Genomic DNA, 21300 nt, shown 5'->3' on the forward strand with positions numbered 1-21300 from the left:
AAAAGAACTAAAGGTTGGTATGAATACTACTGCAGTACTTTTTTCTCATACAAAACATATTGACGGTACATTTCCCCCATGGCGTATGTTTTCCATTTCGAAGTAAATAATTCACTGGACTTACTGTTGATGGAGATCTTGGCCGACCATTTGGAGGTGCCGTCCAGGACGCTCTGCTTGATGCTCTTCATGTGCTGGACGTGGATTGTCTTGGTGATGTTGAACACCTTCTGGATCTCGTCAAAGATCTCCGGCTTGTTCCTCTCACGAATCTTCATCCTGTCCTTCATAGCCATGATGATGTGCTGCGTCCGGTCCTCCGCCCCGGTCTTGGAGCTCTTCTCGGCCGCCCCTGAAGGAGACAAAGTAGAAAGAAATGGAGGAAAAGGGTGGATGATGAATTCCAATTTTCAAATTTGTTTTACCACAAATTGACAAACTTTCAATATTTTCAAGGATCCATTACTGTATGTTGCTAGTTTAATAACTTTACTTACTCTGCAGGCAGTCGGCGTTCAGCAGCTCTTGGCACTTCTCGTGCACTTTGACCCCGCACTCCGCACAGCGCATACCCTGCCGGGCAATGCCCCACAGCAGACCCTCGCACTCGTAGCAGTAGGTGGGCGTAGTGGCCGTCCAGACCTCAAAATTGTGTGGCGTGGTGCAAGAGATGGGGTAGATCAGAGACTGCAGGGTCTTCTTGTACACATGGTTTTTCTGTTGGATTAAAGATGGTTGGATGTAGGAGGGGTGGGACGGAAGTAGATGGTGTAAGAAAAGTAGCAGGATAAGAGAAAAAATGCAGAGAGAAAAAATGTGGAGGGTGATAAAGGAAGGTGTGGGATAAAGTGTGAAAAGGTGAGAGATCAGTGGTTACAAGAAGACAACAAGACAAGACGAAGGACAACAAGGTGACAGGGAAGTATAGAAGACAGGAGAGGTAACACAAGCAATTTGTAGAGCAAAAACAAAAATGAGAAAACAAGAATGGAAAGGAAATGAATTAGTAAGTACATAAGCTACACTAATGTTCTTCCTGCACATGCTGATTTGGTGTAAAAAGGGTAATTTAAAGGTGGTACAATTATATTGAAATGTGAAACAGTGCTAATCTGTGTTTTTATAATTCTTGGCTTTTTTATTGATGAATTAAATTCTGCTGTTGTCCAGTGTAGGAGGAGAGTGGGAGGAGGTGAACACATCTCCACAGGATGAGAAGACACCTTGAATAGAAGCCCAGCTTTATTTGGTAAAAACAGAATTTGTATACAAGTCGTTATTATGATGCTTATTAGTATTTCTCTTATTATTATAGTACAAATTGCAATATAGTGGTATCAATAGCAGGAACACAAATCTTTTGTGTGTTATATTGCTGTCATATCTGCCTCTCGTTTCACTCATTCTTCTTCTAACTGCTTTGAGTTTTATTGATCTAACCTGTGTTGTTTCAAATCTTTGAGCATTTTGATTGAATTTTTCTGTCCTGTGCTTTTAACTGATTTTATTACCTCTGATTTACTTTCTTGTCCCTTTAAAGCATCCTGTAGCTTTAAAAAAATCCTTTTTAGATGATGAGATTTCCACTACGGCTATATATTATTGTTATTTCCAGCAGTATTATAATTGAAAACATATGGATGAATAGATGGCTAAAACTTTTTTCACAGGTTGTCAAGAGAATCTGTCTGTGTTCATGAGCCAGAACAAACTGTGGTGCATTTCTGTACATATGCTACTTCCATCTGTCAGTATAATCTAATTATGGAACAGCTAACATTATGCATATGTTAATAATGTCCTGTTAACCCATCTGTAAATATGGTAAGGTCACATATGCAGGTTCTTGGTATATTTCTATATATTTCTGTGCACATGTTTGTGTATCTTTTCACTGTTGAGAAGTAAATTGCAAAATCTAAATGACCATAAATACAGTATATACTTGTACATTGTAAGACAATCAAATATAAAGATCTTATAATAAAAACCAAGACCAGGTTAACCTGAGAGCCTTGTGAGGGATGTGGTCATGCCCCCCCAACACAGTCCCATCCTGTGGGAAACACTGTGATATATAATGCAATATAAACTGAGCTTTATAGTGAAAGAGCAGCATGATAGAAGGCTCTATATTGTATGAATATATGAATTGTACTTCAATTTACCACAAAAGAATTGGCTCACAATGAATCCTTGGCCTTCAGGGGCCCCTGGGAGCTTTGACAAATCTGACAGCTTTATTTTTCTGTTCATAAAATGTTCATTTATATGCACTGTATGCAAATAAGGTGGAAATAATATTAAAAACATCTTCAATATAATGTAATCCACGCCACAAACTAGTCCACACAAAGAAACAGCTATACCTAGAACCTCATAGACAGAAACTTCAAAGAGGAAGTATTAATTGCAGGGGTTGTTGTTTTAACATTACACTGACCTGTACCTGTGTAACTCTATGATATGCATGTGATAATCTACATGTATAATCTGTAAAGATAGCAATGGACTCTGCTACTTTTCTGCAGAGCCCAAGTATTGCATTTGTTTGAACTGCATTTAAATAAATAAACTACAAATACAGGACTCTGGTAAACTCTACATGTTTCAAAAGAAGATGCTCTGATTGTTTTTAACGTATTATTATCAGGACTTTTAGTGTAATTAAACTGTGCAGATTATAGTCTTTTTAAATTTGGGAATTACTTTGTTCTCCACTGCTGCATTCAGTGATTCAGTAAATAATTCATGTCTCACCAAATAAAGTGTGATTCCCATCATGACTTGACAGTTCAATAGGAAAAGCGCAAAAAACAAAAACAATAATAAACACGAAGCCTTGCTGCCCTTGACTTGATTAAAAATATGGCTACAGCATAACGACAGCAGAAGTAGAGTTGGCGAGAAAAGTATGTGGGCGTGTCTGCAAATATAAGTTACGGTTTGTGTGGATCCCCAATAGCTGGTATTGATGTGGCAGCAGGTCTACTTGTAGAGAACTATAAAAGCATAGCTTCAGTATGTCCTGTATGTGTGTGTGTGTGTGTGTGTGTGTGTGTGTGTGTGTGTGTGTGTGTGTGTGTGTGTGTGTGTGTGTGTGTGTGTGTGTGTGTGTGTGAGATATGAATTTGGCCACTCACAAGCTCTTCGTCTTTCAAGGACGTCCGTGTGGCCAGTGTGTGGGCGAGTCCAGCTTTCCTGGACTGTATCATAGACTAGAAGCAAGAGAAAAGTGTAAAAAAGAGAAAGCATCAGTGATAAACAGCCACAGAGAAAATCAAACAAGGCAAAAGAGAAAAGAAAAAGACAGATACAACTTTCAGTCACACAATTCAGAAAATCCATTCTGTGTGATGTTTGGCTCTTTTAACTTTGAAAGTCCTTAAAACTTGCAAAAACAAAACGCGCATGCACACACACACACACACACACACACACACACACACACACACACACACACACACACACACACACACACACACACACACACACACACACACACACACACACACACACACACACACACACACACACACACACACGTTGTCTCTTTGAACACACTCCTTATTCCCTGCGTGAGGACAAACATTCACACGTGTTTGTAATACTATGTTTGTGTATTTGTCTTCATTGATTTTTGTCTCTTAAGTCTTTTTGGCTGAACTACAGACACTATTTCACTAGACTTTATAGACTCATAAACACTTTAATATTGAATATTAAGTTGATCAAAACCGAAGAGATATATTAAGCAATAACGGAATAGTTCGACATTTTGGGAAATATGCCCTTTCTTGCCGAGAGTTACATGAGAAGATTGATACCACTCGCATATATCTTAGCTTAGCACAAAGAGTGGCAACAGAGGGAAACATAAAACAGCTAGCCTGGACAGTGTCTAAACATAACAAATTTGGTCTCAAGGTACCTCTAAAGATCTCTAAATGACTTGTAATATCTTGTTTTTTTAAATCCTTACAAAGTGTAAAACCAACGATTCTCTATTTTACGGGCAGTTATGCGTCTTTCACTGTTTCTTGGCAGGGACCAGTATTTTCCTGAAGTTGCAGCTGGTTGCCTGGCAACTGGTAAGAGCCAAGAAATAGTTTATGGGATTTAGAGGAGCTGCTGTGTAGCATTCAATACCTACAGACAGAGCCAAGCTACTTGTTCCCCTGTTTGTCTTTGTGCTAAGCTAAGTTTGTGGCCTGCTTGTTGTACCTTATATCTAACGGACTAATGACTTTTCTCAACTATCTGCAACAAAGTAAATAGCCTATCCCCTAAATGTCAAACTATTCTATAAAACATTATGTAACTATTTGAACTTAAAATGACATCTTCGAAATAATTTTGATGCTACACCAACTTATTATAGGGAGAATGGTGTCTCTCTCAGTCCCACTCTACGCTCTTCTTGCACTCTGTAATTTTGACGAGTGGGTCGTACAATCTCCCTGGAGAAATGCATAAAGCTTTACGGCACTAAGTTGATTTGGGTGGCACTTGATCATATTTTATGGAGAAAATGCTTTCTGGTTTTGCCTCTGAAGTCCTCACTCGACTCTCTGGGAGTTTTCTGATGGGCAGAAAGCTTTACTTGTTGCTAAAGTAACGCTAACCGCGAACTGCTGCTATCCCGGGCTATCGGCTAGTTAGCTGTTAGCTCAGTTGGCTGTGCTTCCAGGAATGAGAGCTTGGAGCACCAGGGGAGTGTTGGTGTTTACACCGCAAGCACAGGAGCTTTGGACCGCTGGGAAGAGGTTTACAAGCGTGTAGCTGAGGGAATGTTAACGGGGAGTGGCACTGTTGTCGTGCCTGAACAGAGCAAGGTGAGCGGGAAACGGTACTGGGTTAGTAATAATAGCTGTCTTGTGTTCTGTCATTTGCTTGATGTTTGGCTGTGTTAACAATGTTGTCGACTCGCTAGATTTTGATGACATTGAAGTAATGTAATCATAACAATTCAAAACAAATGCATGTGTAACGTTACCGCTGTCTATATTTATGACAGCCGGGTAGAAGTGAATTGCACTCTGAAACCATTACAGTTTTCCTTTAACAGATTTAATAATATATTTTGTATTGTGCACTTTAGTATTTCGTATAATATCTGTGGATCTGTGGATGTGGAGAGGAATACCAATGTGCTGTAGCAGGATGGTTTGGACAAGATCTGGACAGCTTCTCATCATCTCCAGCGTAAACTAAATACTGAAGTTCAAATGCATTTTTCATTCTACAGCAGCACTTTAAAGCTGTGATACACCAGAGAAATGTCCCTGAAATAGAAGCCTAGCTTTTTTTTTTAACCCTAATTGGCTCACCTCACAACATCTCACCGACGCATGCTGTCTGTTATCATTATGTTAAACTGATTACTGCCATTTATTTGCTACAGCACTCAGTGATTCATCAGCTCACTACACATTACATTACATTTTTACACAACACATCTCTTCACTTTAAGAAACTGCATTTTAATGAAGTGCATTGAGTTGATAGTTGGCGTATTTAGTTAAATGTTATGTATTACAAGACTTGTTACCATTATGATCTTTGAAATCATAGAAAGGGGTGAAAAATGAGGAATTTAGTGAGTTTAAATATAGGCACACAAGTGTACACTTTTCTAGTGTCTTTCCTGGAAGAAGTTGTGCAAAGAATAAAAAAAGAGTGCATGAGGGAGAAGTTCAAACCCTGGATCCTTTCTCTCCGCACACCTGACCAATCACAGCATGAAGTGGGTGTGAATGTTGGATTATGGAAAGTTACAGAAGTTGTCAAATGTCCCCCCCCCCAATTTAAAAATCGGAAGGTGTGGGAGGAGGGGGTTTCAGATGCTGTTCAACCATTCGACAAGCACCTTGGTTGGAGCATAACTCTGCTGATGGAACTGGAATCAATTTGTGGAAGCAGTACCTCCAGTTTGGTTATACATTTCAGCAAACACAAGAGGCCAAAGGAACCTGGTGAGGGGTCTTTTTGCTGCTCTAGCTACTTTTATGGGTTGTTCAAGGCAACTGTGGAGTAGTGGAACTGGAGAGTATTAAAAATCGGGTGGGTAGTTTTTACATTTTTTATTTTTGGTATATTTGTTGAAATACTCTTTCCATCCTGATAATAAATCGAATGCTCTGACAAATAAAATAAGGGAAAAACCCGGTATCTGTGGCTGTTGCAGGACTGTAATAAGCCAACCTGCCTGTCAAACTACCTGTCTGTCTACCTCATGGTCTGCCTGCCTGCACACACTGTGCACTCATTGCCATCACCGTAGTCTTCCACAAGCGATCTAGCTTGACAGCAGTAAGTACTAACGACAGCCATGTTCGTTGTTTATGTTCGTAATGATAATTTTAGGGGAGTGGCTTTGGAGGGACGCCTGAGGAGACAGGCTGGCAGTGTTGCACATTTGGCAACATTTTCTCTAGATTTAGGGACTTTTGGAGCTAGTGCTGCTAGCTACATTCATTGGAAAAGAGTTGGCAACATTAGGCTGGATCATTTTAAAAATATAGTTTACTTTTGCTCTCCAATCTTACACACCCTAGCTTTAAACCACCAACATTTATATCCTACCAGTGACATTGCTGGTAGGTGAAAAGAAGGCACTGTGGCTCTATTAATAAACATCCAGATGATGCTGCAGAACGGCTCTATACATCCCGAACCCCAGCTTTTACCCTAGTCCTTTAGATTTGGAGTGAGTGGTTTGTGGAATCGTGGAAAGGTAAAAGGTGTCAGTTTTCTTTTGTTTTTTATCACCAGTGCAGCATTTTAACAGGACAACACAGGTTATGAAACGTATTACAGACTGTAGCTTAGTGAAGTGCTTCATCTCTCTATGGCTCACCAGGAATAATTTTTACAATGCTGACACTTTTAGAGCTCCAGAATGTTTAGATCCTTCAACAGTGAGCTTCTCCTCATCTGACAGCTACAAGACCAAAGCAGAGGACATGCCATCACACAGTCTGACACAGCCCTGACTCACTTTCAGGGCGTGAAATATCGACAGTATTGGGTGTCTAGATACCGACGCACAAGGCACCCTTTGCTTTTTGTGTAAGACGCACCAGGTTTTCATGTAACTCCAATGTAAACCCATCCGTGATATCCGCGATGCATAAGGTGACGTTATGTTATATGACGCTACGCCATTGACTCACTTAACGTTACGTCCGTAGTTTGTTTTAACCTAAACCATGATCTTTTCTAAACCTTACCAAGAAGTTTTGTTGCCTGGACCTAACCGCAACGTTATGTCTGTGAAGCTACGTCGCTCAGTCACGTTAAGCAGCATGACGAGTAGGGATTAGATCACGTTGCCTGACAAGAGAAGAAGCCAGGGTACAGTAGCCGTACAGCAGGGGTCTAAATAAATGAGCTGCTTGCTGAGGTGTTGTCCTGCATCGATGTTGGAAAACAAAACCGTGTTGTATGTGGTCATATAGCATGGACTGAGTGCTGTGCTCGGTTGAGTTTTAAATTAGGGTAGCTTAAATAATTTGAAGTGACAATACATTTTAATACCCATATTTGCAGAAGTAGGAGAAAATGTAATCACTGTTTTAAATTCAAACGTTGGCCACAAAGGTGCCGACCAAACTATGGTGTGTAACCATACCAACATGTGGAAAATAGAAGTAAGCACTCTGTCATGGCCACACTTAGCTTTTCATGTTATTTTGTAGATGTTGTTGTTGTTTGTAATATTCTTCTACTATGCTGAGAGTTTAATGGTATTTTTTGCCATTTCTTCTCTAGCTTCGTGTTTGTTCATGCTTCTCCTGTCTGTTTTTCTTTTTCTTAATAATCTGTGTAAGAATATATTTTAAACTTAACAACGTTGAACTTGATTGTCCTTGAGCCTTTATATCTTTTCAAACCTCAAGGGTGCTTTGTCCCTCAGACTCCTGCTGAGAGTGTGACCTTTACTCTGGTGGACCCAAGTCAAATCAAAGGGGACAAGTTTCTTTAATCAGATGAGTCAAGTTTTTTAGATCTCAGTGACTGAATATTCACAGCTCTAACCACTCAGATGGAAGTGGAAGTACTAAGCCTCCCTTAAGTACTTCAAAGTAAATGTGAGACTAAAGGTAGAAAGACATAATTTACCATAACATCTTTCCGCACTTGTTTGTTTAGAGAGGCAGGTGTGTTATTTTAAAAAAGTGGAGCTATTGACATGCTGAATCACAGCAATACAAAATTAAAGGCTAAAACACCAATCAGAGAGAAAGCCTCTCTGAGCATCAATTGGCTGAGGGAAAGCTGAAAGCATTCACAAGAAGGAATTGATTTTTCTTGTGTTTCTCAGAACGTTTTGAAATATGGGTGAACATTGGCTGATATTTCTATGAGAGTGTGTTCGTGCATATGTGTTCATGCTCATACAAACACACATTAGAAATTTCACACAGAGCAAAATTGAAATACTTTGCACAATTAGGACCATTAGAGAGTTTGCAACAAAGCCCATCAAACAAATGGTAAAGCACAGCAGCTGAAATCTCTCTTCTCTTTTACTCACCATAGCCTGAGGGCCAGTGGAGGGAGGGAGGCAACGTGTGCAAGGAAAGAGAACACGAAGAAAGAAAAGGTTAGAGACAAACAAAAAGGTTCCTCTCTGAGAGGAGCAGCAGCGTCCAACTTGAATACAGCTATTCAGCGTTTGCAAACAAATGATTACACAGCGGGCTCCAATGCACAAATGCTCCTTTTTACATTTATCCTGTTTGTAGCCTGCAAGCAATCATTCCTGAAGGATCAAATCAGCTGATTGTAATATGTCAAACTCTGGGGTCACCCAGCCATCTTGTTAACATGACCTTTCTCTGCTACTTCCAATGCTGAAGCACAAGTCAACAGGCAATTAAAGCTGAAAACAACAACCAAAGGTGACCAAGCATCTGGTGCACAGCAGTTGCAAAGAGAAACAAAAACTAACAGGATACACACAAGCAATCCTGCAGCATAAGGAACCAACACATGTACATTTTGTTACTAGTATATGAAACAAAATGCAAAATAAAATCAAGTTAATACATTTATGATTAGTTTGGTGATTGAGCATCAGTGTATTCTCTACATCTCCATGCACATGGAGGATCTTGGAGGTGGTGAAGAAAAAAGACAAAGAAAATAGGTGCCATTTTCTAATGATAGGCAGCTTAATGTGATATTATACAACTTTCTAAGTTAGTGGGAAATATTCAACAAGAGGTGGACATTAAGGCTTTTTGAGATTAAACAACCAATGCTTCAGACATCCACTCACAACATGCTCAACCTGGAAGTAGATTTTGGTTACGGCACAACCAGACAAAATTAAAAAACCTCACTCCATCAAATCTGCTTAGAGGTCAAATGTCAGTATTTAATCAGTTTTGGGAAATCAAATTTGTGAATTTGTTGCACATTGTTAATAATTGTACAAGATGTTACCAACTAACGAGGTAAACTGTAGATATATTATACACTGAAGTCATGTGATGCTAGACAGCATTGTGAACCTGACTGGTGTTGGGTGACAAACTTGTTATTTCTCAAAAGGAAGAGTATGGAGAACATCTACACCCACAGTGGCAAGTTTGTCAGGTTAACCCACTGACTTTTCAATATAAACCATAGATAGATAGTAATAAAATTACTTAATGCTGTCATATTTTTTTGATTTTCAGTATAAGTATATTACATACACAATACTTTCTTGACTGTGTCAGTAATTAGTGACTTAAAAATAATTGTAGTTATGCTCAAAAATTAAACAAATCTCATGTTTAGAAGACTTGATTGTGGAAGTCATTAATTCTGTATACCAGTGTCACATGACTCTATCTTCATATATAAATGTACAACCTGTTATTACATCAGATAAAACTTTTAAATATAATCCTAAAATGATCCTCAATATATAATTGTTTTTATAGATTTATTTTGGGGTTAAGGTGACAACATTCTTGCTTCAGTCCTAGCTTGTACTTATTTTTTTCTCATCTCAGTCAGTATTGACAAATGTTTTAAAGTAGTTGGTATTTGCCCACTTGTTCAATTACCAACAAAGACCTTAGTGTGACCATATTAAGTTTAATGTGTTAAAGGTTCTGAGAAGATCAAAATGTATATGTCATGAGATATTGTGTGATGTGTACTCACCAGTTCACTAACAAGGGGAATGGGCCTCCTCTTGCGGAGGTCTGGCATGCTGTCAATGCCAAACGGTGTGTTTCCCCTGTACACACACAAACACACACAAACAAATACTAAAATGCACTGATCAACATTTAAATAAAGAAAATCCTGGTGCAAACACTGCATCAAGAAATCAAATTATCTCGTTCAGACACACAGTCACACCAAAAGTTGTTTACTGACCCTGGCTTGGCCCATGGGTGCTTGCTCGGGTCAGCATCTTGATCTCGGATCTGAAATAGAATGTCAAAGGTCACGGATTTATCCATTTGAACAACCTTTATTGGATTCATGATTTCATGACACTGGAGCATGCATAAGCACAAGAGAAGTGAGAAGAAGAAAAAACAGGAGAGAAGCACTGGGACTGAACTGGGTTGGTTGAGTTTCAGCATTACATGCCAAAAAGCGCCTTCAATCAATCATATTTCCCCTATACATACATAAACATCATACATTTGGTTTCACCTGGTAAAGTAAACACCTACCGAACCACAAACGTTCCCAGTAAACGCACATTGAATATTGACTTTGGCATGTTTTTTTTGGTCTGACAGCCAGTAAAGAAAATACCACAGTGACATCAATATTATTTTTCATCAACATTGTGTCCTAATCAATACTGACCTATTGCTTCATGGCATTTCTATATTTATGACAGGAACAAGAAATGTTCTTAATAGGACATAAATATTGAGTCTGACATCTCGTAAAACCTAAAGCTATTTCATTAGCTATGAATTGAAACACGGTATTTTCAGGATTAAGTGAGCATTTACCAGAAACTGATAGAAGGCAATATAAACACTATAAAAAAATGATTAAATTAAGAGAAACATTGAGAAAATGTCCAAAATATAAAGAAAATTGAACAGAAAGAACAACTTCCTTTAGGATGTTGTGTTAATAATGTTAATAAGAGAGAAACCACAAAAGAGGTAACCTGATCTCCATCTTGACTTCCATCTGTAAAACAGCATAAGAAAAAAAAGATCAGACAGAAAAGAAAAACAGTCGTGGAATAGTTTGAATCATCATATGCTGAAATAAAAAGACACCCTGTATTATTTATTATGTTATAAATGCTTCGGTAATGTTAAAAGCAGCTGTGCCACTGAGTTTTCAGATAGAAGGGATCTGAGGTCATAAATGTTTCATTAACATGTATAATTTATCATGAAAATTACTCTTAATATTTCCATTCTCCTTCGTCCTTAATGTCAGGCTCTCATTCCAAGGAGATAATTGATGTTTTCTAATTCAGCAAATGGCTACTGTTGGAGCCTCAGAGAAGAATAAGGGACTTGTGAGTGGCAGGTGATACATTACTTTCAAGGCGGGAAAAAAATTATAGTATCAGCAGAGACTGTTTGGGGCAGTAAATATCTAAGGGACTTTTCAGTGTGGGAGTTTATTGATAACCGCTGGGTGAACATATTACCGAAAGAGGATACTGACGGTTATTCTTTTATCAATGTACACACAGACCAAAGAGCTACAGATGAAAGAGTGTTGACAACAGTTAGAGTCCCTGATATCAAAAAGGTGGGGTGGAAATGGAACTTTTGAGCAAATAAAAAGCATGAAAAGTGGGAATAACTCACCAAAAACAATTCAAGATGTACCGTTACCTATCGCTACACGTGTGACTCAAAACAAATAGATAACTCATTTACTGAAATAAAAAAAGACAAAATGCAAGTGATGAAAAATAAAAGATGATTCCAACTTTCTATGCAGCAATGACTACCTGGTTCGTCGTCATCCTGAGAGAAGGTGGACATAGTCATACTGGTGAGGTTGCGTCGGGTCTCCCTCTTCTCCCGCATAATCTGCTGGAAGGTCCTCAGGCACTTTAGCCTGCGTTCATCCATCTGGCTTATCTCTAAGGGTGGCTCTGCTGCATTTCCTTTTACTTTGCCTTCTGAGGGCACAGTGTCTGTTGCCAGATGCTGTGGCAGTGGTACTTCAGTTTCTCCCTGCTCCCCCAGTGCTGCAAGTTCATCAGCCGAAAGGGATTCTGCAGTGGTGCATTGCGAAAGCTGGGTTTTAACGGTCAGATCTGCAGGACCTTCTGCAGGTTGTTCTGTAAGGCCATAAGGTGGAGGCAATACTGAAGTGCTACTGGAAAATGGGTCAGGGCAGACTGAAACTTCTTCTGGGAATGGGGGGATCTTTTCCAAACAAGGAGGGTGTTGGCAGGTGTCTCTATACTCCAATGTAAGGCTGTTGTTGGCTTCTTCAAGCATAGGCTCCACAGATAAACGATCTGACTTGTCTAGAGTGTTGTATTTGCTCAATTCCCCAACAGCAATACTATTATAAGCCACTTCACCTTTCAGGGTTTCATTACATGTTTGTTCAAATTGTGTTTCATAGCATAGAGGTTTTGAAGACAGTTCGGCTGTAGGCAGGTCAGATGGCATTGGTATTTCAACGTCTGCTTCCTCTCCAGGATTCTGGGCTCCAGGTACTTCAACTTTGCGCAATGCTCCCCGCAAGGCAGAGCTGAAATCAAGTACAGCTCGGCCTATGCGCTTGACATTGAAACCACCAGCTTGGACATCTGCACTGCCAGAGTGAGGGAGCCGGTTTTCTAAGCTTTGGTTGGTGGCTCCAGTATCTTGGACGAATGCCCTATCCACATCAGCTACAGTGGTACATAAGGATGCCTGAGTCCATCTCACTACTGAAGAGTCTTCGTAGGCTGAATAAGTTTCCTGATAACTATCCACATTACAATCTGTCATATAGCTCAGTTCATTTGATTGCCCATAGTCAAATTCCTCTGCTTCTCCATCATGGCCATCAACTGAATGGTAACCAGAACTTTGAGGGTAGGAAAAATCAGCAGCACATTCATATCCCACAGTGGGCTTTTCAAGGTCAGTATTTGTTGGAACAGTAATCCCAGATTTGGTTTGTGACCTTCTACTCCGTTTCTGCCACTCTTCCCTGCTAGAACTGCTGGCAGGTGAGTTGTAATGTTTCCCAGAATGAAGAGAGAGATGTTCTGAGCCTTCTGTAGAGCACTGGCCCGATGTACCATATCCTCCTACCCCCCTGTAGTGATCCCAGCTACCAGCTCCTTCACAGCAAATAGGGCTCTCATCCTCATGCTCTTCTCGACTTCCATCCCTGCGGTAAGCAGTTTCCCTATGCCATGCAGATTCCCCAGAGGCACTGTGTGGTGGTCCAGTGTTAGACCAACGTTCCTCCCGCTCATCAGCTCTATGCTGTTTCCTACCATGACTAGATGATGGTCTCTCTAGGTCTGACTCGCTATGACCAGAAGACAAGGAACTGGTGCTTGCACAGTCTTGGCCATCTTGCCTATCAAAGTAACCAAAGCTGATCTTTCTTGCTATCGCACCTACTGGAATATCCGAGCTATGGTCAGAGGTATCCTCTAGTTCCTCCAGTTCCTGATCCTCTGATTCAGCAAGTGGGGACACTATACACTCTTCTGCCCTTGACTTCTGCAGTAATTCTCCATGGATGCTCTGGTGCTCATTGCAGATTTGGGGGCAAAGATTTGAAGCAGACTTTGGCATTGCACTCCCTAAACTGCCATAAGCACTAGCGGGCCTTCTGCGGGTTGATGGCCCATCTTTGCACCCTACCCCCGACCAGGTACCTGCGTGTACCCCTGAACCAGCCTTGTTGCTAGAACGAATGCCCTCAATCTCCAACAAGACAGCATCTACACATGATGACACTTCCTCAACTGACCCTCGAACTGAGGTCAAGTAATCTCTGAGGTCAGAGATTTCCTCCTGGATCTTGTTGATCCCCCTCAGCTCTTTAAGAATGTGCTCAATGATAGCACTTGACTCTTCCTCTTTATCTTCGTCCTCTTCCAGCAGTGTGCCTGGCAGAGCTCTGTTGAAGTTGTAGTCCAAACAGTCACCAGTCGAAAACGGTCTCCTTGGCCGAATACGGGGTGAAGCAAAATCCCTTCCGGCTGCTCCTGCAAATTTAGTACCATTCATGCCAGGGTCTATTGGACTGTAGGGCGGGGAAGGTCGCATCTGCTCAGGAGCTGCCCGAATTTCACCTTCAAAGGAGATTCGTTTACGATTTGCTGGGGATCTGCAGCTTTTATGCTGTAAAGTGCATGGTATTCTTATACATCCCTCTCTGTTCAGTTCCACCTCTCCTACACATGGTGGCCCCACTGCTACTCCATGTCCTTTACCGTTTGACATTTTTGGAGAATATGCTTCAGCCTTGGGGCCAACCTTTGGATATCTGCTTCTGTGCTCCTTTCTGCTCTCCTGTGTTTCCCCCTCAACCTCCTCCTCAATACCTCCATAATGGAGGTGGGAATCTGGGACATGTTGGTCTGCAGACCCTTGCAAGAGACGATGGATTTTACCCCGGATGACCAGTGCTACCTTGGGGTTTGGAGCCCTCTTTTTGGGTGAATGGACTTTTGCCTTTGTGCCTCCTTTAGGGGCAACACCTGCTCCATGTTGTCCATTGAAGCGATTCCTGGAGAACATATTCTCAAGAAAGCAGCTAGTCCTCATCTAGTTTCCCACATTTTCGGTGGGAGTTACAATCAAAATGTCACAGTATCATAGTTCAATAATCAAGCGAAAGCTTATTCAACCCAACCACTCAATGGCAGTGGTCCATGACTAAAATGGGAAGACAAAGATAAAATACTTGTAAACATTTAGAACACTAACATCCAAGTCAATTGAAAAGTGCAGAAAAGAAGACATTTGAGGAATTATAGGCCTTCTTTCGTGTAGATAAACCTCTAAACCATCATCAGAGAAACAGTACTGTCCTGTTCCTATCTAGTATGTCAACTTTCAAAGTATAAAAGTAAATAGAATGTTGTGTAAAATATAGAACACAAAAATTAGTAAGTGCTATGTTCCCCAACACATTTCCTCTCCTTGCCTAGAAAGCAGTGGTGACGTACTTTATGTATAATATGATAGCATGAACATTCTTAGCCATATTTATCCGGGGAGCTTCCGGTTTGCGTAAGTGAATGTAAAATTTCGATATTTTTAATGTAACATTTAAATCATGTCATCATCCTCACCAAATTCTGGAATAATATTCAGTTTAAATCTTTCAGAATGCACTGACCATGTCAAACAGACCTTATCAGTTGAATCTGAATGTTCCCCAGCTGAACATCAAAAATATAGTTAAATTGCTAGGTAGGATCTATTTACTGAATGGATATAACTTCAAATGAATAAACTGCATTATGTATGGTTCTATTATTTGTTATGTTAGTGCTGAATAAAATGAATATCCAGGTACTGACCATGGCATGCATCTTGGGATTCAACAGGAAATAGAGAGTACATCATAGTGCCGCATGTTCAAGCTTAACAGAAGGAAATTCAGCATTCAGGAATCTCATCAAATGTAATAACGAAATCATTATTTTCTTAATTCAAATTTGAAAGATGCATGGACACAGATGATGTAGTGCATGATACTGCCCTTTCTAAATCTCTTTCAATCATTACAGCCGGACTTCATCCAATTTTGATTAATTATAGTGGATTGTCAACACACAGGCTCTTGAACATTGCCTCTCAATTTTCTGTCTTTCACACACACACACACACACACACACACACACACACACACACACACACACACACACGCACACACACACACACACACACACATACATACACACACACACACACACATGGTCAGGGCAGAATTCAAAGAGGAAGTATTTGACACCAGTATTTCCAAAACCATATGCTGACTTACATCAACATCGATAATCACATAGCAGAAACAACCTCAATCTGTGTTGAGAAAATCATTTACAGAGAAATGAACAGCAGATGTCTTGTGGGTTTGTACAGAGATAGATTTTGACCTATTACGCTTACACAATAGGCCTAATTGTATTCACTGATAAACTTTAACCGTATTGATCAGTTTCACACTCTATTGAACCAGGTGTGATGTCTCAAAACGTTCACTGTTATTGGGGCAAAGGCAAATGTAAAAGTCAAAATCACAGACTTTGTAATAGACTGCTCTGTGAAAGAAAACCAGTAGCAGTATATCAATGGACACTCTCACATCGGATATAAAAAGATGAGCCAGTGCTGTTTAAACATGCATTCTAAGGCTGCTTTGTAACCTTTTTCTTTGTGATTTATCTTTTCTTTAAACTTCAAAATTGACCTCACTTATTATGAAAACACTCCGAGCACATGGCGGTCTTTTCCTTTTCTCTTGATGAATGTTACAGTGTACGCGGGCTATATTAGTACAGGGTAATTACTGGAGGTGAAGGTAATTGGATAAAATTAGGATTATGAATATGAATCAGTGCAACTAGCAAGGGTGTTTAAAGAAGTACACCAAAATGACCTGTATAAAACTAAACTCTGTTTTTAGTGAGTGTAAAAATTCTTATAATGACGGAGAGCATTGAATTAAACAAGACATGTATCTTTTTAAAGCTAAATTAGAGACTACTATGGGGAAAATGTCAGAACAGACAGTTAAAATCTCAGTCTCAATAAACAGAGCAGAGAACCATATTGGCTGGAGCTTCAACTTGATTTAGAAAGGCCAACTGACAAAGATCCTTTCCTTGATCTTTGCTGAACTTAAAGACAGCTAGCCAAATTCTCAAAATGAGCATTGCACGCTGAAAATCCTACAGACCAGTTGAAACAAGTTCCGGCTAAAGAATTTAATAATAGATACCGTATGTAACTATCTGTTTTGTTATGGGTTAGTTGTACACAGTATAGGGTATAGGAAACCTATCCTGGATGGTAGGAGAATATCAACGAGGCTATTCCATATGAGGGCTTCAACTAACCATTATTTTCACTATCAGTTAATATGCATATTAATCCTCGATTAATCAAAAAGTAGTTTGACCTATCAGAAAATAGAGTTAAATGCCGATGTTATTTACAGTACGCAAGCTGACGTGTCTTGTGTGTTGCAACAGTCCAACACCTAAAGATACTCAATTAACTATAACACAAGAGAAAGAAAAGCAGCAATTCTTCTCAAATGAGAAGCTGGAACAAGAGAGTTTGGCATTTTAAGTTGAAAAATTATTGAAACAATTATTTTATGTGTCGATTGACATATTGATTAATTGACTCATCACTGTGTAATGCTAAAACCCAGTACTTCATAAATCCAAAGAAAGTTAAGTAAGGTAAGTAAGTCCTTGATGAGAAATACCTCACATAACCTTCTTACCTCTAAATCACAACCCCTTTCCTCTATTTTGTTGTTATTGCTTGTAAAAATGCCGTCTTCTTCTTTCTTTGGCTCATATTGTTTTTAAATAAATTTTCCAGGCACTTCTGTTTTATGTGATCTTTCTGTGGTCAGTCACAGAGGAACCATATCTCTGACCCTTGCACTTTTTGATATTGACTGTATTTACTGTAGATTACCAAGACACTGACATCTACTTTTCATACATCCTTTCGTCAGGATTCTGAACTAAATGTCTTAGATCCAAATGTGTTGTTAATTATGGGCACTTGAAAACAGTAGTTAATATCGTAAATAATGTCTCCTGGTGTGTTACAGCACAATAGTGTTAATGGCAGAGGTCTGTTCAGAACAGTAATTATTCATCAATCTTTATCCCCTTCTGCCACTGTAAGTTCTAGAAATAATGAAAAAGACATTAAAGAAAATATGGTGAGCTGTACTGTAGATGATCGGAAAGCTATTGAATGACAGTAGGTGAATAGGGAAGTAGGATAGAAAAATGTAATGCAGTCAAACTTAAATCAACCCAACCCTGAGGGCATAGCAGCCACCACATTAAGGCAGATATGTTCCGCCCCACTTACATAAGTTACTGCACTGTAGAAAGTTTTACACTAAAGTACAGGAGTCGCAGACAAGCACACAAGATTGTCGCTTACAAGGCCCTTGAAAATCTGTTTTCTTAATTTGATTCTTTCAAAGCGGTATATGAACACTATTATCTGCCAAAATGAAAAAAAAGTGGTTATTTCACTATAAAAATATTTTATATTTTTGTTGATGCCATTCTTACTGTTTTCATGTGGGATAAATATGTTAGATATTTCACTGCATCAATCAGACAAAGTATCAGATTGAGAATCTTGAGTTGTGAAGTTGGAGGAATGATTGTGAGGGCCCTTGGTTCAGGATGTAACTTTCTACATAGATAATATTAGGCGAATGAAAGTCGGGACACCTCCAAGATTGGCTGACTCTCCTGGTTGAAACATCAGTACAGAAGATGAACAGCTGTGTAAGAAAATCAGTTTATTTGATAAACAAGCTCAAACAATAGCTGCAACCATGTACGTCAGGGGTTCTCAACACGTGTGGTAGCGCTCAGGCGTTCAGAGGACGTCGGGGGGCGCTGGAAGCAATTTTTGTGAAAGGGGGGCGTTCATGTGTATTTGGGGGGCGTTTGTAGGCTATGCTATGTTGTTGAATCTAATATTTGAAAAAAAGAGCGAGGCAAAGTCCTTGTATGTGAAAATTTCACCATGAACGTCGTGTTATTGACTTGGTTACATATTTACAAGAGGGGTGTTCCCTCTTGTAAATATGTAACACAGTAGCTGCGTCTCAATTCAGGGGCTGTAGACCTATTACGTCACAGCAGCCGCAACAGGGCCGTCCCATGTCGGAGAGTCAATGCGCCCAGAGAAGTTATTTTCTGACGAAAGATGGCGCCCCTCGAACCAGCAGTAGCGGCAAATGGATATACTTTTAAATGTAAGTATTGGGTTTCAACTCACTCGAATAGCTAACGAAACAAGTGTTATACAATCAAAGGACCTTAAAACATAAAATGTTCGCTAAAATGATAGGTTACATTAGCGGCAATGCTAGCCGTTTGGAGCAGCTGTACTGTGCAGGTTGGCTGCCTGCATCCGACCTAAATTATAAATAATAAAATAAATAATATTTATAATGATGAATGTTGTGTATTTATTTTACATGAACTATAAATGAAAATGAATGAAAACTGAGCAAATGATTGATTAATCGATTTCAAGGCTTTTTTTATATGTCAAAAAGTGACATGTGATCTTAAGGTACGCGACGTGTGGCCGGGCAAAAGTAAAAAGATACATTTGCGCGGCTTTCTTTTTCCCAGAAGCAAACAACATAGCTTATCTTCGAAATGGCACAGAGTAAAATTAAATGCCGCCAGTATTCTGTTGAGTATCTCAATTATGGATATGTGCCTTCCCCCACCAATGCACAACTTCCGATGTGCTTATTGTGCGAAAAGGTTTTCTCAAATGAGGCCTTGAAACCCTCATGTCTCCAGGAGCACCTTATCAAGATGCACCCGGAGAAAGCAGACAAGGTTCCCTTCTTCCAGGCCCTTAAAGATAAGCATGGTAGGAGGACCATCAGCAGTCTCTTCTCTAGGAAGACCAGCCAGAGTGATAGTGGGTTACTGGCATCATACAACATCTCCCTGCTCATAGTTAAATGTGGACAGCCGTTCACAATCAGAGAGAAGTTGGTGCTCCCTGCCATCAAAGAGGTCATCTCTACGGTGATGGAGCGTGATCCCACACAGGTGCTGAAATCGCTCCCGCTCAGCAATGACACTGTGGCACGCAGGATTAATGAAATGGGCGCCGATACAGAAGAGCAGCTGTGTGTCATCCTGCGGGACTCTTATTTCAGCATTCAGTTGGATGAGACAACCACCTCAGACAACAACGCCCTGCTGATGGCCTATGTCCGCTATAGGGCCTCCAACAGTAAGGAGATGGCTGAGGATTTTTTGTTTTCTAAATATCTCGAAACCGACACCAAGGGCCAGACCATTTTTAATGCGCTTCATGCGTATCTGGAGGCGAAGTCAATTCCCATTAGTAACATCCTGGCATGCACCACTGATGGTGTTCCCTCCATGCTTGGCAGGTACCGTGGCTTCACCGCTCTGCTGAAGGAGCAGGTCCCGCACGTCCTCGCAGTCCACTGTGTCTTGCACCGCCACAACCTTGTGGCCAAATCTAAAAGTCCAGCTCTTCGTGATTCACTTAATATAGCAGTCAAGGCAATAAACAAAATAAAAGCCCATGCCCTGAATAGACTGTTCCGACAGCTGTGTCAGGAAAATGATGAGACATTTGAGCGTCTTCTTCTCCACACTGATATCCGCTGGCTCTCAAAAGGAAACTGCCTTGCTCGTTTTTGTGAGCTGTTTGACAGCATTGTGGAGTTCCTGATGCAGGTTGATGCAGATCTCGGGGAAAAGGTAATGTCCAGCCGCTGCGACATCATGTACCTTGCAGACTTTTTAAAAAGAATGAACGAAGTCACACTAAAGCTGCACGGAAATGGCATAAACCTGGTCCAGTGCAAGGCAGTCATCCACAGTCTCACCTCCAGGCTGGATCTGTACAGGCAGAGCATGGGCAGGAGGCAGTCTGCTCATTTCCCACGGCTGACCAAGATGATACTTAATTTCAGAAACATCACTAAATAGATATAATAGACCCACTGTTATTACAATTAGGCTAATATATGTTATGTCTTTGAATACATTATGTTGTAATGTTTATTATATTGACTTGTCTAAAATATGGGCCCAGGATATAATATGTGAAAAAATCATGAAATGTTTTTATTCAGGAAAATTAATCTCCAATTTTCAGAGCTTAAACCTAACATAATTAACAAATCAAAACAACAAAAGTATTCTAGCGTGATATTTTCACTGGCTTACCCTTTCCTCATGTGGAAACATATGGACTGAAGTCATGCAAAACAAAACATGCAATAATTAAATAACCATTTCGGTCACATGGAAAGCAACACTCGGCCAGGCGTGCTAAAACACTCAGCTCTATTGTTGCACAATCACAAACTGTGGCTGCCAAAGGGTGGGAACATTTTTGTACAACGACTGAAACAAAAAACCGAGCTATGGTCGAAGCCAAAAAAAAGTAAAAGGTACAAGCCTGTCAAAAAATCATAAGAAGAGACATTTCTGTACGAAACACTGATTCACTGGGCTTAAAATTGTGTCACGTCCGCCACTAGTTGTAGAAGATAAAGATGGCACACTAATTCATTAGTTTAAATCAGTTCACTTTGAGATTCTGG

At 40.1% G+C, this 21300-nt stretch overlaps 2 protein-coding genes across 3 annotated transcripts in view; one reads left to right on the forward strand and one right to left on the reverse strand.

The window, feature by feature from the left end:
- Window positions 1–13412, reverse strand: part of LOC115013496 (protein unc-13 homolog B-like) — a 72962-nt gene extending 59550 nt beyond the window's left edge. For both annotated transcript variants that reach the window (XM_029439842.1, XM_029439841.1), the window contains exons 1-8: window positions 11951–13412; window positions 11144–11166; window positions 10384–10433; window positions 10165–10240; window positions 8540–8545; window positions 3144–3218; window positions 498–717; window positions 125–352 (exon numbers count right to left, since the gene is read on the reverse strand). In XM_029439842.1, the coding sequence (XP_029295702.1) occupies window positions 125–352; window positions 498–717; window positions 3144–3218; window positions 8540–8545; window positions 10165–10240; window positions 10384–10433; window positions 11144–11166; window positions 11951–12950 (1678 nt within the window). In that variant the 5' untranslated portion in view covers window positions 12951–13412. The remainder of the gene's footprint in view (window positions 1–124; window positions 353–497; window positions 718–3143; window positions 3219–8539; window positions 8546–10164; window positions 10241–10383; window positions 10434–11143; window positions 11167–11950) is intronic.
- A 5942-nt stretch (window positions 13413–19354) lies between these two features.
- On the forward strand, window positions 19355–20680 carry LOC115013879 (protein ZBED8-like). Its single transcript, XM_029440432.1, has one exon. The coding sequence runs from the start codon at window positions 19355–19357 to the stop codon at window positions 20678–20680; it is 1326 nt and encodes a 441-aa protein (XP_029296292.1).
- Window positions 20681–21300: the final 620 nt, after the last annotated feature.

Source organism: Cottoperca gobio, chromosome 9, assembly GCF_900634415.1.
Source record: "Cottoperca gobio chromosome 9, fCotGob3.1, whole genome shotgun sequence".
Taxonomy (NCBI): Eukaryota; Metazoa; Chordata; class Actinopteri; order Perciformes; family Bovichtidae; genus Cottoperca; species Cottoperca gobio.